This window comes from Macaca fascicularis, chromosome 12, assembly GCF_037993035.2.
Source record: "Macaca fascicularis isolate 582-1 chromosome 12, T2T-MFA8v1.1".
Lineage (NCBI taxonomy): Eukaryota > Metazoa > Chordata > Mammalia > Primates > Cercopithecidae > Macaca > Macaca fascicularis.
Window position 1 is genome coordinate 53,817,734 of NC_088386.1, and position 17,478 is coordinate 53,835,211.

Sequence of the window (17,478 nt, forward strand, 5' to 3'; positions counted from 1 at the left end):
CATACACAGGATCTAAAGTTTGTTGCAACAGATATAATTAATTTTAAAATCTAATTTTAAAATTAGATTTCTTTGGCATATTTGGTACACATTGTACAAAAAAATTAAAATACATTGGTGAAAGACGGGGACACATTTTCATAGTTTGTAAAAAAAAATCAATGCTCTCGCCTTTGGGCGCAGGGAAAGTCCAATTACGTAGACAATAAAAGTCAAAATAAAGCTAATATTTTTCACTAGACAATTCCAATATTTTGCACAACACACTGATTTTTTTTATAAATTCACTCATTGATTCCCCTTCTATCCTCGGGCCAAAAATGAAAAAATAAAATAAAATAAAGTCTTAAAAAGAGCAAAAAGATTTAAAGTTCTATCTTTACCAACAGAGAGATGTCTAGGTGATTCCAATTCATTTTACTGGGCAATATGCCATATAAAGTCAATACTTAGGGTGGATGATAATTTGTGCAGAATGCTGATGATTCAAAAATACTCTGGAAAAATGACAAAACAATGAATTCACAAAAGACTCAGAAACCAGGGGTTTCCTGTATATGACTTATTGTGATGGTCCAAGATAATAAAACCTAAATAGGCATCTTGAAATATTACAAAAGTCCTTTGAATCAGAAGATCCATCTTTTGAGACAGATGTCAATAACTAGTAGACAACTGGTTACATGTATGTGTATGTTTGTCAAATGTCACTGGGATGTACGTTTGAGATATATACATTTTACTACATGTGAGTTATAACTCAATTAAGAACTGTTAACACAAATAAAAAGAAAAAAACAACTACAGTAAGATGCAATTTCTCATTTATCGGATTGGCAAAAACTCAGTTGTTTAACAAAACACTCTGTGAAACTAAAGAAAGCATGTTCCCTCTAATATTGCTAGTGGGAATACAAAGTGATACAACCCCCACAGAAGGGAATTTGGAGATGTATCACAAGATTTCACATGGATTTATCCGGTGACCTAGCAGCTTCATTTATAGAAATTCATCTGAAAACTATATTGGTGAAAGTATAAAAGATATATGCACAAACCTATTCACTGCAGTACCATTTGTAATAGAAAAAGATTAGAGCACAAAACTTCCATCAATAAGTGTTCTTGCCAAAATTAATTGAACTTGAATCTGATCAAGTCCCTAAATATAACTATCAATTTACTGGAAACACAAGAAACAGAAAAATATGTTGAATGGCACCACCAGGATGTAATCTGCCTAATTCAGACTATAAGACAAACAATACAATTTCTTCAAAAAATAAATTACAAAATACAAGAGGATAGAGGAGCAAATCTAAAAAAAAAGTTATAATGTACAGATCATATCTAGAAGCTGATTTAAATAAACTTTAAGACAAAATTTTTGAGATAATCAGGAAAATTTAACACTACATATTTGAAATTATTAAGACAATAACATTTTTAGACATGGTAATAGTATTACAGGATTTTTAAAAATCTTTATTATTTCAGCAATACATGTTGAAATATTTATGAGTGAAATATTATGATGTCTGTGATTTGCTTCAAAACAATCTGGCACAGGGGGTGGTTTGTGGGTAGGAGTATAGAGGAAACAATGGTCAAAAGTTGATCATTGTTGAAGCTGAATGATGTGACATGGAGATTCACTATACCATTCAATCCACTTGTTCATATGTTTATAATTTTCTATAACATTTTTTAAAAGAATTAATGAAGCTTGAGCTGTACAAGAAGTATCTAAGCAAAGATATTCAAATTTAAAAATAATTGTAAAGATCTTTTTAACAGCTAATACACTGGGAATGAACAGTTACACACAATGTAGCAAAATTGGTCTCAGTTTTTAGCCCAACTCTATTATTTGTTTTCAGGTTCAATCTCAGCCTTTGAAAGACTAGATCACTGACTGTCCACTTCAGTCTTATATGGTTGGCATCCAAGAAATTGTGCATGATCAATGACACAGTGATTATATAGATGACCATCACATCTAGCTTGTTAATAATATCAGTAGTATAAATCAGACAGGTAACTATGCATTCTAGATGTAACTTGAAGCAATAATCTCTTTTTGTGCTTTAAATGTTAATATTTTATCATTTTATTTAAATATGTTTATATTTAATATTGCCAGAGAAAAGTGCTGTAATAATTAACAATGATTATTAAAACTGTAAATTACATGTCTAAAAAAAGAGTGCACGTAAATGGTAAAATAAACAGGGAAGTAGGCCAATAACTAATACAAATATTAAGAGAGAATGTGTTAGCTATGAAACATTAAGAATAATAATATGTTCTTTTTGAGCCTACATATTTTTAATTCAAGTAATATATGAAAGAATAACAGAGATACTATTATAATCATAATTCTAGTTAGTGTGGATTGTTTTTTATCTTAGCATTCAGGACATTAAAAAAAAACTTTGAGTTGTATTTAATTTCCATTTATTTAATTCCACTTAAGCCATGAGTCTTTTAAGAAAAAGTCCTATTTGGCAATTGTTCACAACTTACAAGAATAAATTAAAAGCAAAATGTCAACTTGCCACCTTTAAATTAAATTAGAAGGGAAGACTCCAAAAAATAATGTACAACAATATTCCCAATGCATTTTCCTTAATCCAGATATAATAAAAAATGAAAACTGCATGAAGAAAAAAAAGCAAGTGTTAGAAAATGATGAAGTACCTAGGACACATTTTGTTCTCACTAACTGAAATTCAAAACAACAGACATTCCAAAATGCTTTAAAAGGACAATTCCTTATCATCATGAATCTACGGAGACTGAAAATGGAAGCAAAAGCTTGTCAAAATGATTGCTACAGACTGTGAACCGTTTTCATTAGTTAAAGACATGGGATTTTTTTGAGACTTGCCAAGCTATGAATCCCAGGTACACAGTTATTTCTAGAAAAGCTTCTTCCTGAATTACATTCCGCTATGAACAAAAAGGTTACTGATCTTATTTAAAATGCCAGTTGAAAGTGAGCATCTGTTTAACCGCACAAATATGTAAATACAGTGACCAGAGTGGCAATCTAGCAGCTGACAGTGCTGAGAAATTATTGTTCCTGCACTTGATACCAAACTATAAAGACCACAATAATAATTAAAAATCTGAAATATATTGATTCTTTCATAATGAGTCTGTCACCAAAGAGAAATTCACTTTGACAAAATACTGATTTTAACACTCAACCATTCTACATTCAGTCAAAATATCTTTTTTGGTACATCTCGAATGGATGGATGGATGGATAGTATTAGAAATATAAGTGTGTATATATACATACATGAATATTTATCTATTCCAGTACTGACAAGGGTGTAGAGAATACATTTGTTTGGTATCTTCATTAAAACAATACCTTGGGAAAGAAATTTGGTAACAAGTCTCAAAAACACTAAAAAACACTCACATTTTTGATCCAGATGTCCCAGTCATGGGAATTTTTCCTATGAGAGTAGAGGATTCTAAAACATGAAAAGTCTCTATGCTTGAAGTAGCATAATTTCTATTATCACAAAATTGGGTACATCTCAAATATCTAAAAATTGGGGTGGGATAATGCATGCATCATTTTCTCTTCGGAGTACTTGTCACTCCTGTTTTTGCCTAGTTAATTCTTTTGTATTATATTTTTAATTGACATATTGTAATTGTGCATATTTATGGGCACAATTTGATGTTTTGATACATATATATGTTATATAAAAATATACATTAAATCAGGGTATTTAGCACAGCCATCGTCACATGCATTTATCATTTTTTTTGTGGGGAGTATATTCAACAGCCTCTCTTCTGTTTTGTAACATACAATACCTTACTGTTATTCATCCTCACCCTACTGTGCAATAGAACACCAGAACTGATTCTTCCTATCTCATTGTAACTTTGTACTTTATTGGCCTTGAGATCCCAATTCCAATATCCCTTCCTCAGAAAAGCCTTCCCTAACCACTCAGTAAAGATCAAATCCTATTATACACCAGACAGCATGGTTTTTATTGCAGTTTATACTTTGGATAATTTTACTTCCAGGCTTATTTGATAAACACTGACTCCTCTCCCTCCCCCAGCAAACAGTAAATTTCATAAAGGCAAGGGCTGTATTTTGCTTACCATTGTATCTTCAAGGCAAATAGTAGACACATAATAAATATGTACTGGCTTGAACAATTAAATATTTAAAAGATTATGTGACAGACTGTTAGGGATAAAAGTGTACATGATTTCATGTCTATGCTTATCATGGGAAAAATAAAATGTGTAATATGTTTATGTTTATATATACGTGTACAATAAACAGAAGTCAGGAATATGAAAAGTTTTGTTAGGATAATAGTAATATAAGTGACTTTACCACAAAATTTCTTTGAATGTTCCCATAACATTAACTTATTTTAAAGTTATATAAACCATAAATAATGCCCTGGCTTTTAAGTGGTTGCCTTAGTTTGAGGAGATATAGCCCATGAATATATGGTAATCTCTCCAGAATAGAGTATCAAATGTGCTTTGAAATCATAACAATTGCCTTCTATAAAAAAAGATATTAACAATAAAAGGCAAAATGAACAAACCATGAAAATTATGAATACAAACAACATGCAAATTATGTAACAAGTTGCTTCACCTAACCTGTTTTTACTGCAGCCAAGTAATGAAAATACTGTTTTCAATGAACTCTATTATTTCCACAAGAAAAAATCATACTGTGTGAGTAATCCTAAACTATACATGGTCCTAAAATATTGTGCAAAATCACTTGCACATAATCTCGTTTCAAATCTAGCCTAGGTTCACCCTGGCTTGGAACATATCTTTAAGCCAAAAACGGAATTCTAGAAAAGAGAGCACCTGAGGACATATTTGTATAGTGTTGGAGAAGGAGCCTTAATCAGATAATAGTCAGCAGCTGGTAATTACTAACAATTTTTATTCTTCAGATTAAGTTGGAAGTTGTTGAAAGCTAATAAAATAACTGTCTTTCAAAAAATAAAGTTGAATTCAGACCTCAAAGAGTTGTTCTGAACATTAAATGGGTAATGAATGCATGTAAACTATATAATGGTGTCTGAGAGCATTCAATAAATGTTAGCTGCTATTCACTATTATTACTATTTGGGAGTTTCTAACAACTATTTGGAATGTCATTTATTTTCACATTTACATTGTAAATACTTTCTAGCAATTGAATTTTCTAAAACTAGAAAAACACATATACACATAACTTCTAACCTTTAGCTCTGCAGAGGCAGAAGCTAATTTCTTTGCTTCAGTTAATACACGCAATTGTTGATAGTCTACTGGTTTGTACTTGGTGTTTCTCATCTCATTTTTCATATGCAATACCAGATGATCTATTAGGTATAAAAATAGAAAAATGACAAAGAAAGAATATCATGTTATTGGAAGTCAAAATATAATTAGGGCAACATGTCAACTTCAGATCTTATTTTTAAATATTTTTAAGCAAACACAAGAAATAATATATTACAATATTGATAATATATTTGAGGCCTCTATTTCTAGAAATTATTATAATATAGCCCCTTTATTTCTTGCACAACATTACTTCTGAAAGGGTACAGAGGGAATGCTTTCAGCTAAATTAGTACTGTATATTGAAGATTTTAGAAAATTATAATGCCAAGCTACAACGTATGATGACTGTTAACCCATTCTTTTTATTTAAAATGTGATAGACATCAACTGTGAATATTAAGTATCACATCATTATAAATCAAATTATATAAATAGATTTTTCAATCATAGATGCATTTTTAACTTAGAAAAATCAAAATAATTTTAATTAAATTTGAAAAAAGGTTGAAACTGAAAGCCAAAAGTTTAATACATTGAAAAATATTAAAACCATGTAAGATGTTTGAGTAATCTACACCCAAATACATACAATGTCCTAGTCCGGTATGATATGAGCCATTTGGATAAAGCAAAACACAAGCAAGGGTTACTCTAAGTTCAAGTAGCATAAAATATACAATAACTTGAGTAACTCAAACAAAACATGTACTTCCACCTCAATTATATGAATAATTCATCTGTGTCATATAAAGTAATTAGGATTTATTAAGTAAATCATGGATCACATGACTATAGAAAGCTCTCAAATGATTTCAGGCCAATCACAGTGAAAGAAAGCAAGGGTAGGGAGACCTGGCAAGATGGCCAAATAGGAACAGCTCTAGTCTGCAGTGCCCAGCTAGATCAATGCAGAAGGTGGGTGATTTCTGCATTTCCAACTAAGGTACCTGGCTCATCTCACTGGGACTGGTTAGACAGTGGGTGCAGCCCATGGACAGCAAGCCGAAGCACAGTGGGGTGTCACCTCACCCAGGAAGCACAAGGAGTTGGGGAACTTCCTCCCCTAGCCAAGGGAAATCATGAGGGACTGTGACATGAGGAATGGTGCACCCCAGCCCAAATACTATGCTTTTCCCATGGTCTTTGCAACCCACAGACCAGGAGATTCCCTTGAATGCCTATGCCACCAGGGCCCTGGGTTTCAAGCACAAAACCGGGCAGCCATTTCAGCAGACACCGAGCTAGCTGCAGGAGTTTTTTCATACCCTAGTGGTGCCTGGAATGCCAGTGAGACAGAACCGTTCACTCCCCTGGAAAGGGGGCTGAAGCCAGGGAGCCAAGTGGTCTAGCTCTGTGGATCCCACCCACATGGAGCCCAGCAAGCTAAGAACCATTGGCTTGAAATTCCCGCTGCCAGCATAGCAGTCTGAAGTTGACCAGGAATGATTGAGCTTGGTGGGGGTAGGGGTGTCTACCATTACTGAGGCTTGAGTAGGTGATTTCCCTCTCACAGTGTAAACAAAGCCACAGGGAAGTTCCAACTGGGCAGAGCCCTCTGCAGCTCAGCAAAGCTGCTGTAGACAGACTACCTCTCTAGATTCCTCCTCTCTGGGCAGGGCATCTCTGAAAAATAGGCAGCAGCCTCAGTCAGGGGCTTATAGATAAAACTCCCATCACCCTGAGACAGAGCACCTGGAGGAAGGGGCGAGCGGCTGTGAGTGCAGCTTCACCAAACTTAGACTTCCCTGCCTGTCAGCTCCTTGCAGCGGATCTCCAAGCACAGTGTTCGAGCTCTGCTAGGGGTGAGACTGCCTCCTCAACTGGGTCCCTGACCCCCATGTCTTCTGACTGGGACACACCTCCCAGAAGGGGCAGACAGACACCTCATACAGGAGAGCTCCAGCTGGCATCTGGCGGGTGCCCCTCTGGGACAAAGCTTCCAGAGGAAGGAACAGGCAGCAACCTTTGCTGTTCTGCAGCCTCCACTGGTGATACCCAGGTAAACAGGGTGTGGAGTGGACCTCCAGCAAACTCCAGCAGACCTGCAGCAGAGGGGTCTGACTGTTAGAAGGAAAACTAATGAACAGAAAGGAATAGCATCAACATCAACAAAAAAGAAACCCCAGCCAAAGGTCACCAACATCAAAGACCAAAAATAGATAAATCCACAAAGGTGGGGAGAAGCCAGTGCCAAAAGGCTGAAAATTCCAAAAACCAGAATGCCTCTTCCCCTCCAAAGGATCACAACACCTCACCAGCAAGGGAACAAAACTGGATGGAAAATGAATTTGACAAATTGACAGAAGTAGGTTTCAGAAGATGGGTAATAACAAACTCCCCCAAGCTAAAGGAGCATGTTCTAACCTCATTCAACGAAGCTAAGAACCTTGAAAAAAATTAGTCAAACTGCTAACTAGAATAACCAGTTTAGAGAAGAACATAAATGATCTGATGGAGCTGAAAAACACAGCACAAGAACTTCATGAAGCATACACAAGTATCAACAGCTAAATGGATCAAGCAGAAAGAAGGATATCAGAGGTTGAATATCAACTTAATGAAATAAAATGTGAAGATAAGATTAGAGAAAAGAGAATGAAAAGGAACAAACAAAGCCACCAAGAAATATGGGACTATGTGAAAAGACCAAACCTATGTTTGATTGGTGTACCTGAAAGTGACAGAGAGAATGGAACCAAGTTGGAAAACACTCTTCAGGATGTTATCCAGGAGAACTTCCCCAACCAAGTAAGACAGGCCAACACTCAAATTCAGGAAATACAGACAACAACACAAAGATACTCCTCCAGAAGAGCAACCCCAAGACACATAATCGTCAGATTCACCAAGGTTGAAATGAAGGAAAAAATGTTAAGGGCAGCCAGAGAGAAAGGTTCAGTTACCCACAAAGGGAAGCCCATCAGACTAACAGTTGATCTCTCTGCAGAAACCCTACAAGCCAGAAGACAGTGGGGGCCAATATTCAACATTCTTAAAGAAAAGATTTTCAACCCAGAATTTCATATCCGGCCAAACTAAGCTTCATAAATGAAGGAGAAATAAAATCCTTTACAGACGAGCAAATGCTGAGAGATTTTGTCACCACCAGGACTGCCTTACAAGAGCTCCTGAAGGAAGCACTAAATACAGAAAGGAACAACTGGTACCAGCCACTGCAAAAACATACCAAATTGTAAAGACCATCGGCACTATGAAGAAACTGCATCAACTAACAGACCAAATAACCAGTTAGCATCATGATGACAGGATCAAATTCACACATAACAATACTAACCTTAAATGTAAATGGGCTAAATGCCCCCAGTTAAAAACACAGACTGACAAACTGAATAAAGAGTCAAGACCCAACAGTGTGCTCTATTCAGGAGATCCATCTCATATGCAAAGATACACACAGGCCCAAAATAAAGGGATGGAGGAATATTTACCAAGCAAATGGAAAGCAAAAGAAAAAAAAAAAGCAGGGGTTGCAATCCTAGTCTCTGACATAACAGATTTTAAACCAACAAAGATCAAAAGAGACAAAGAAGGGCATTACATAATGCTAAAGAGATCAAAGCAACAAGAAGAGCTAACTATCCTACATATATATGCACCCAATACAGATTCATAAAGCAAGTTCTTAGAGACCTACAAAGAGACAGACTCCCACGCAATAATAATGGGAGACTTTAACACCCCACAGTCAATATTAGACAGATCAACAAGACAGAAAATTAAGGATATTCAGGACTTGAACTCAGCTCTGGACCAAGCAGACCTAATAGACAGCTACGGAACTCTCCACCCCAAATCAACAGAATATACATTCTTCTCAGCACCACATCACACTTACTTTAAAATTGACCACAGAGTTGGAAGTAAAACACTCCTCAGCAAATGTAAAAGAATGGATATCATAACAGTCTCTTAGATCACAGTGCAATCAAATTAGAACTCAGGATTAAGATACTCACTCAAAACTACACAACTACATGGAAACTGAACAACCTGCTCCTGAATGACTACTGGGTAAGTAACAAAATTAAGGCAGAAATAAATAAGTTCTTTGAAACCAATGAGAACAAAGACACAATGTACCAGAATCTCTGGGACACATTTAAAGCAGTGTTTAGAGGGAAATTTATCTCACTAAATGCCCACAAGAGAAAGCATGGAGAAGATCTAAAATTGACACCCTAATATCACAATTAAAAGAACTAGAGAAGCAAGAGCAAACACATTCAAAAGCTAGCAGAAGACAAGAAATAACTAAGATCAGAGCAGAAATGAAGGAGCTAGAGACAAGAAAAACCCTTCAAAAAAATCCATGAATGCAGGAGCTGGTTTTTTGAAAAAACTAACAAAATAGACCGCTAGCCAGACTAATAAAGAAGAAAAAAGAGGAGAATCAAATAGACACAATAAAAATTGATAAAGGGTATATCACCAATGATCCCACAGAAATACAAACTACCATCAGAGAATACTATAAATACCTCTATGCAAATGAACTAGAAAATCTAGAAGAAATGTATAAATTCCTGGACACATACACCCTTCCAAGTCGAAACCAGGAGGAAGTTGAAAAGTTCTGAAATTGAGGCAGTAATTAATAGCTTGCAAACCAAAAAAAGTCCAAGACCAGATGGATTCACGGCTGAATTCTACAAAGGTACAAAGAGGAACTGGTACCATTCCTTCTGAAACTATTCCAAATGATAAAAAAGAGGGAATCCTCCCTAACTCATTTTATAAGGCCATCATCATCCTGATAGCGAAACCTGGCAGAGACTCAACAAAAAAATAAAATTTCAGGCCAATATCCCTGATGAAAATCAATGCAAAAATCCTCGATAAAATACTGGCAACCGAATCCAGCAGCACGTCAAAAAGCTTATCCACCACGATCAAGTTAGCTTCATTCCAGGGATGCAAGGCTGGTTCAACAAAATGCAAATCAATAAACATAATTCATCACATAAACAGAACCAATGACAAAAACCACGTGATTATCGCAATAGATGCAGAAAAGGCTTTTGATAAAATTCAACAGCCCTTCATGCTAAAGCTCTCCATAAACTAGGTATTGCTGGAACAGATCTCAAAATAATTAGAGCTATTTATGATAAACCCACAACCAATATCATACTGAATGGGCAAAAACTGGAAGCATTCCCTTTTAAAGCCGGCACAAGACAAGGATGCCCTCTCTCACCACTCCACTTCAACATAGTATTGGAAGTTCTGGCCAGGGCAGTCAGGCAAGAGAAAGAAATAAAGGGTATTCAAATAGGAAGAGAGGAAGTTAAATTGTCTCTGTTTGCAGATGACATGATTGTATATTTAGAAAACACCATCATCTCAGTCCAAAATCTCCTTAAGCTGATAAGCAACTTCAGCAAAGTCTCAGGATACAAAATCAATGTGCAAAAGTCACAGGCATTCCTATACACCAATAATAGAGCACAAAATCATGAGTGAACTCCCATTCACAATTGCTACAAAGAGAGTAAAACACCTAGGAATACAACTTACAAGTGATGTGAAGGGCCTCTTCACAGAGAACTACAAACCACTACTCAAGGAAATAAGAGAGGACACAAACAAATGGAAAAATAGTCCATGCTCATGGATAGGAAGAATAAATATTGTGAAAATGGCCATGCTGCCCAAAGTAATTTATAGATTTAATGTTATCCCTATCAAGCTACCATTTACTTTCTTCACAGAATCAGAAAAAAATACTTTAAACTATTATGGAACCAAAAAAGAGCCCGCACAGCCAAGACAATGCTGGGCAAGAACAACAAAGCTGCAGGCATCATGCTACCTGACTTTGAACTATACTACAAGGCTACAGTAACCAAAACAGCATGGTACTGGTACCAAAAAAGATATGTAGACCAACAGAACAGACCAGAGGCCTCAGAAATAAAGCCACACATCTAAAGCCATCTGATCTTTGAAAAATCTGAAAAAACAAGCAAATGGGGAAAGGATTCCCTATTTAATAAATAGTGTTGGGAAAATTGGCTAGCCATATGCAGAAAACTGAAACTGGATCTCTTCCTTACACTTTATACAAAAATTAACTCAAGATGGATTAAAGACTTAAATGTAATACCTAAAACCATAACAATCCTAGAAGAAAACCTAGGCAATACCATTCAGGACATAGGCATGGGCAAAGACTTCATGACTACAACACCAAAAGCAATGGCAACAAAAGCCAAAATTGACAAATGGGATCTAATCAAAATATAGAGCTTCTGCATAGCAAAAGAAACTATCATCAGAGTGCACAGGCAACCTACAGAATGGGAGAAAAATTTTGCAATTTATCCATCTGACAAAGGGCTAATATCCAGAATCAATGAAGAACTTAAACAAATTTACAAGAAAAAAACAACCTCATCAAAAAGTGGGTGAAGGACATGAACAGACATTTCTCAAAAGAAGACATTTATGCAGCCAACAAACATATGAAAAAAAAAAAAAGCTCATCATCTCTGGTCATTAGAGAAATACAAATCAAAACCACAGTGAGATACCATCTCATGCCAGTTAGAATAGTGATCATTAAAAAGTCAGGAAACAACACATGCTGGAGAAGATGTGGAGAAATAGGAACACGTTTACACTGTTAGTGGGACTGTAATTAGTTCAAACATTGTGGAACACAGTGTGGCGATTCCTCAAGGATCTAGAACCAGAAATACCATTTGATTCAGCAATCCCATACCTATATATACGGTATATACCTAGAGGATTATAAATCATTCTACTATAAAGACACATGCACATGTATGTTTATTGCGGCACTGTTCACAATAGCAAATACTTGGAACCAACCCAAATTCTCATCAATGATAGACTGGTTGAAGAAAATGTGCCACATATACACCATGGAATGCTAAGCAGCCATAAAAAAGGATGAGTTCATGTCCTTTGCAGGGATATGGATGAAGCTGGAAACCATCACTCTCAGCAAACTAACACAAGAACAGCAAACCAAACACTACATGTTCTCACTCATAAGTGGTAGTTGAACAATAAGAACAAGAACACATGGACACAGGGAGGGGAACATCACACACTGGGGCCTGTTGGGGACTGGGGGGCTAGGGGAGGGATAGCATTAAGAGATATACCTAATGTAGAGGATGGGTTGCTGGGCGCAGCAAACCACCATGGCATATGTATACCTATGTAACAAACCTGCACGTTCTGTACATGTTCCCCAGAACTTAAAGGAGGAGGAGGAGGAGGAAGAAGAAGAAGAAGAAGAGGAGGAGGAGGAGGAGGAGGAGAAGGAGAAGGAGGAGAAGGAGAAGGAGGAGAAGAAGAAGGAGAAGAAAGAAGAAGAAGGAGAAGAAGGAAGAAGAAGGAGAAGAAAGAAGAAGAAGGAGGAGAAGAAAGAAGAAGGAGGAGAAGAAAGAAGAAGAAGGAGGAGAAGAAAGAAGAAGGAGGAGAAGAAAGAAGAAGAAGGAGGAGAAGAAAGAAGAAGAAGGAGGAGAAGAAAGAAGAAGAAGGAGGAGAAGAAAGAAGAAGAAGGAGGAGAAGAAGAAAGAAGAAGGAGAAGAAGACAAAAGAAGAAGAAGAGGAAGGGGAAGGGGAAGGGGGAGAAGGAGAAGGAGGAGGAGGAGGAGGAGGAGAAGGAGAAGAAGGAGAAAAAGGAGAAGAAGGAGAAGGAGAAGGAGAAGAAGGAGAAGAAGGAGAAGAAGGAGAAGGAGAAGGAGAAGGAGAAGAAGGAGAAGGAGAAGGAGAAGGAGAAGGAGGAGAAGGCGGCAAGGGTATCCTGACCACTGTTGAGGATTAAAACAAACCCATTGTAAGGAACTGGCCAGTCATTCAACGTAACCAGAAAGTAAGCTTTCCATTATTTAAATATTTGAAAAATCAACATTCCAATTGTATATCATTTCAAAAGTACATAATCCAGTGCAAATAATAAAACAGAGTTGGAAGTAGGAAAAATACCTGAGCTATCATTTCTCTGAATTGTCATGAATGGTCGGTCTCTTTGATTCATTTTTTCCATATCTGTTAAGGAAACAAGAGAGAACTAAAATTTCATAATATTATTTTATAAATGTTTTTAAAGCTGTGTTACTTGAAGTATTTTTAAAAGTAAGACCCAGGACTGGGTGCCATAATGCTTTTTATTTTATTAAAATGTGCTTTTCTTGCCCCTAGAAGCCTCCCTCCATTAGTGTTTTTCTGTGCCTTTCTTGTTCTTGGTCCACTCTTTCCTATTTTTTCCCTCTTAATTCTCCCCTGCTGGATTGTTCCAGTGACTGATAAAAATTTTGTTATTAGAAAGTTGTTATGTCTTTTATTTTGTGTTCCTGGGAGGAAAGAAATTACCTAAATTGAAGAATAAATTATTCACTACTTCTATTACAACTATTATCCACTTTTGATAGATATAGAGATGCAGGGACACGGAGCAAGATGGCCGAATAGGAACAGCTCCAGCCTCCAGTTCCCAGCGCAAGCGACACAGAAGATGGGTGATTTCTGCATTTTCAACTGAGGTACCGGGTTCATCTCAATGGCGAGTGCCGGACAATCGGTGCTGGTCAGCTGCTGCAGCCCGACCAGCAAGAGCTGAAGGAGGGCGAGGCATTGCCTCACCTCGGAAGTGCAAGGGGGAAGGGAATCCCTTTTCCCAGCCAAGGGACAATGAGACATACAACACCTGGAAAATCGGGTAACTCCCACCCTAATACTGCGCTTTACCAAGGGTCTTAGCAAACGGCACTCCAGGAGATTATATCCCACACCTGGCCCAGAGGGTCCCACACCCACGGAGCCTCCCTCATTGCTAGCACAGCAATCTGAGATCTAACTGCAAGGCAGCAGCGAGGCCGGGGGATGGGCACCGGCCATTGCTGAGGCTTAAGTAGGTAAACAAAGCCGCCAGGAAGCTCAAACTGGGTGGAGCCCATCGCAGCTCAAGGAGACCTGCCTGACTCTGTAGACTCCACCTCTGGGGACAGGGCATAGCTAAACAAAAAGCAGCAGAAACCTCTGCAGATATAAATGACCCTGTCTGGCAGCTTTGAAGACAGTAGTGGATCTCCCGGCATGGAGGTTAAGATCTGAGAACGGACAGACTTCCTGCTCAAGTGGGTCCCTGACCCCTGAGTAGCCTAACTGGGAGATATCCCCCACTAGGTGCAGACTGACACCTCACACCTCACACGGCAGGGTACACCCCTGAGATGAAGCTTTCAGAGCAAGAATCAGAGAGCAACTCTTGCTGTTCAGCAATATTCTATCTTCTGCAGCCTCCACTGCTGATACCAGGCAAACAGGGTCTGGAGTGGACCTCAAGCAGTCTCCAACAGACCTACAGCTGAGGGTCCTGACTGTTAGAAGGAAAACTAACAGAAAGGACACCCACACCAAAACCCCATCAGTAAGTCACCATCTTCAAAGATCAAAGGCAGATAAAACCACAAAGATGGGGAAAAAGCAGGGTAGAAAAGCTGGAAATTCAAAAAATCAGAGCACATCTCCCCTTTCAAAGTAACACAGCTCATCGCCAGCAATGGATCAAAGCTGGATGGAGAATGACTTTGAAGAGCTGAGAGAAGAAGGCTTCAGTCGATCAAACTTCTCAGAGCTAAAGGAGGAACTATGTACCCAGCACAAAGAAATTAATATTGAAAAAAGAATGGAAGAATGGATAACTAGAATAATCAATGCAGAGAAGGCCATAAACGAACTGATAGGGATAAAAACCCTGACACAAGAAATACATGACAAATGCACAAGCTTCAACAACCGACTCGATCAACTGGAAGAAAGAGTATCAATGATTGAAGATCAAATGAATGAAATGAAGTGAGAAGAGAAGTCTAGAGAAAAAAGAGGAAAAAGAAATGAACAAAGCCTCCAAGAAATATGGGATTATGTAAAAAGACCAAATCTACATCTGATTGGGGTGCCTGAAAGTGACAGGGAAAATGGAACCAAGTTGGAAAACATTCTGCAGGATATTATTCAGGAGAATTTCCCCAACCTAGTCAGGCAGGCCAACATTCAAATTCAGGAAATACAGACGACAACAGAAAGATACTCCTCGAGAAGAGCAACTCCAAGACACATAATTGTCAGATTCACCAAAGTTGAAATGAAGGAAAAAATGTCAAGGGCAGCCAGAGAGAAAGGTGGGGTTACCCACAAAGGGAAGCCCACCAGACTAACAGCAGATCTCTTGGCAGAAACTCTACAAGCCAGAAGAGAGTGGGAGCCAATATTCAACATTCTTAAAGAAAAGAATTTTCAACCCAGAATTTCATATCCAGCCAAACTAACTTTCATAAGTGAAGGAGAAATAAAATCCTTTACAGACAAGCAAATTCTTAGAGATTTTGTCACTACCAGGCCTGCCCTACAAGAGCTCCTGAAGGAAGCACTAAACATGGAAAGGAACAACCGGTACCAGCCATTGCAAAAACATGCCAAAACATAAAGACCATTGATGCTAGGAAGAAACTGCATCAACTAACGAGCAAAATAACCACCTAATAACACAATGACAGGATCAAGTTCACACATAACAACATTAACCTTAAATGTAAGTGGACTAAATGGTCTAATTAAAAGACACAGACTGGCAAATTGGATAAAGAGTCAAGATCCATCAGTTTGCTGTAATCAGGATACCCATCTCACATGCAGAGACATACATAGGCTCAAAATAAAGGGATGGAGGAAGATCTACCAAGCAAACGGAGAACAAAAAAAAAGCAGGGGTTGCAATCCTAGTCTCTCATAAAACAGACTTTAAACCAACAAAGATCAAAAGAGACAAAGAAGGCCATTTCATAATGGTAAAGGGATCAATTCAACAAGAAGAGCTAACTATACTAAATATATATGCACCCAATACAGGAGCACCCAGATTCATAAAGCAAGTCCTTAGAGACTTACAAAGAGACTTAGACTCCCATACAATAATAATGGGAGACTTCAAAACCCCACTGTCAACATTAGGCAGATCAACGAGACAGAAAGTTAACAAGGATATCCAGGAAGTGAATTCAACTCTGCACCGAGCGGACCTAATAGACATCTACAGAACTCTCCACCCCAAATCAACAGAATATACATCCTTCTTAGCACCACATCGCACTTATTCCAAAATTGACCACATAGTTGGAAGTAAAGCACTCCTCAGCAAATGTAACAGAACAGAAATTATAACAAACTGTCTCTCAGACCACAGTGCAATCAAACTAGAACTCAGGACTAAGAAACTCAATCAAAACTGCTAGACTACATGGAAACTGAACAACTTCCTCCTGAATGACTACTGGGTATATAACAAAATGAAGGCAGAAATAAAGATGTTCTTTGAAACCCATGAGAACAAAGATACGACATACCAGAATCTCTGGGACACATTTAAAGTAGTGTGTAGAGGGAAATTTATAGCACTAAATACCCAAAAGAGAAGGCAGGAAAGATCTAAAATCGATGCCCTAACATCACAATTAAAACAACTAGAGAAACAAGAGGAAACACATTCAAAAGCTAGCAGAAGGCAAGAAATAACTAAGATCGGAGCAGAACTGAAGGAGATAGAGACACACAAAAAACCCTCCAAATACTCAATGAATCCAGGAGTTGGTTTTTTGAAAAGATCAACAAAATTGATAGACTGCTACCAAGACTAATAAAGAAGAAAAGAGAGAAGAATCAAATAGATGCAATAAAAATTGATAAAGGGGATATCACCACTGACCCCACAGAAATACAAACTACCATCAGAGAATACTATAAACACCTCTACGCAGATAAACTAGAAGACCTAGAGGAAATGGATAATTTCCTGGACACATACACTTTCCCAAGACTAAACCAGGAAGAAGTTGAATCCCTGAACAGGCCAATTGCAGGCTCTGAAATTGAGGCAATAATTAATAGCTTACCAACCAAAAAAAGTCCAGGACCAGACGGATTCACAGCCAGATTCTACCAGAGGTACAAGAAGGAGCTGGTACTATTCCTTCTGAAACTATTCCAATCAATAGAAAAAGAGGGAATCCCCCCTAACTCATTTTATGAGGCCAACATCATCCCGATACCAAAGCTTGGCAGAGACACAACCAAAAA

At 37.6% G+C, this 17,478-nt stretch overlaps 1 protein-coding gene across 25 annotated transcripts in view; it reads right to left on the reverse strand.

Annotated features, from left to right (window-relative positions):
• Positions 1-17,478, reverse strand: part of CCDC148 (coiled-coil domain containing 148) — a 279,411-nt gene that overhangs the window by 171,482 nt on the left and 90,451 nt on the right. For 18 of the 25 annotated variants that reach the window (XR_012421116.1, XR_010579884.2, XM_065525534.2 and 15 more), the window contains 2 exons: positions 13,330-13,392; positions 5,260-5,381 (listed from right to left, as the gene is read on the reverse strand). Coding sequence is in view for 17 of the 25 variants with exons in the window: in XM_065525534.2 (XP_065381606.1) it covers positions 5,260-5,381; positions 13,330-13,392 (185 nt within the window). In the remaining 8 variants the exon portion in view is untranslated. The remainder of the gene's footprint in view (positions 1-5,259; positions 5,382-13,329; positions 13,393-17,478) is intronic. The other 7 variants (XM_065525533.2, XM_074009179.1, XM_065525536.2 and 4 more) reach the window with 1 other exon arrangement.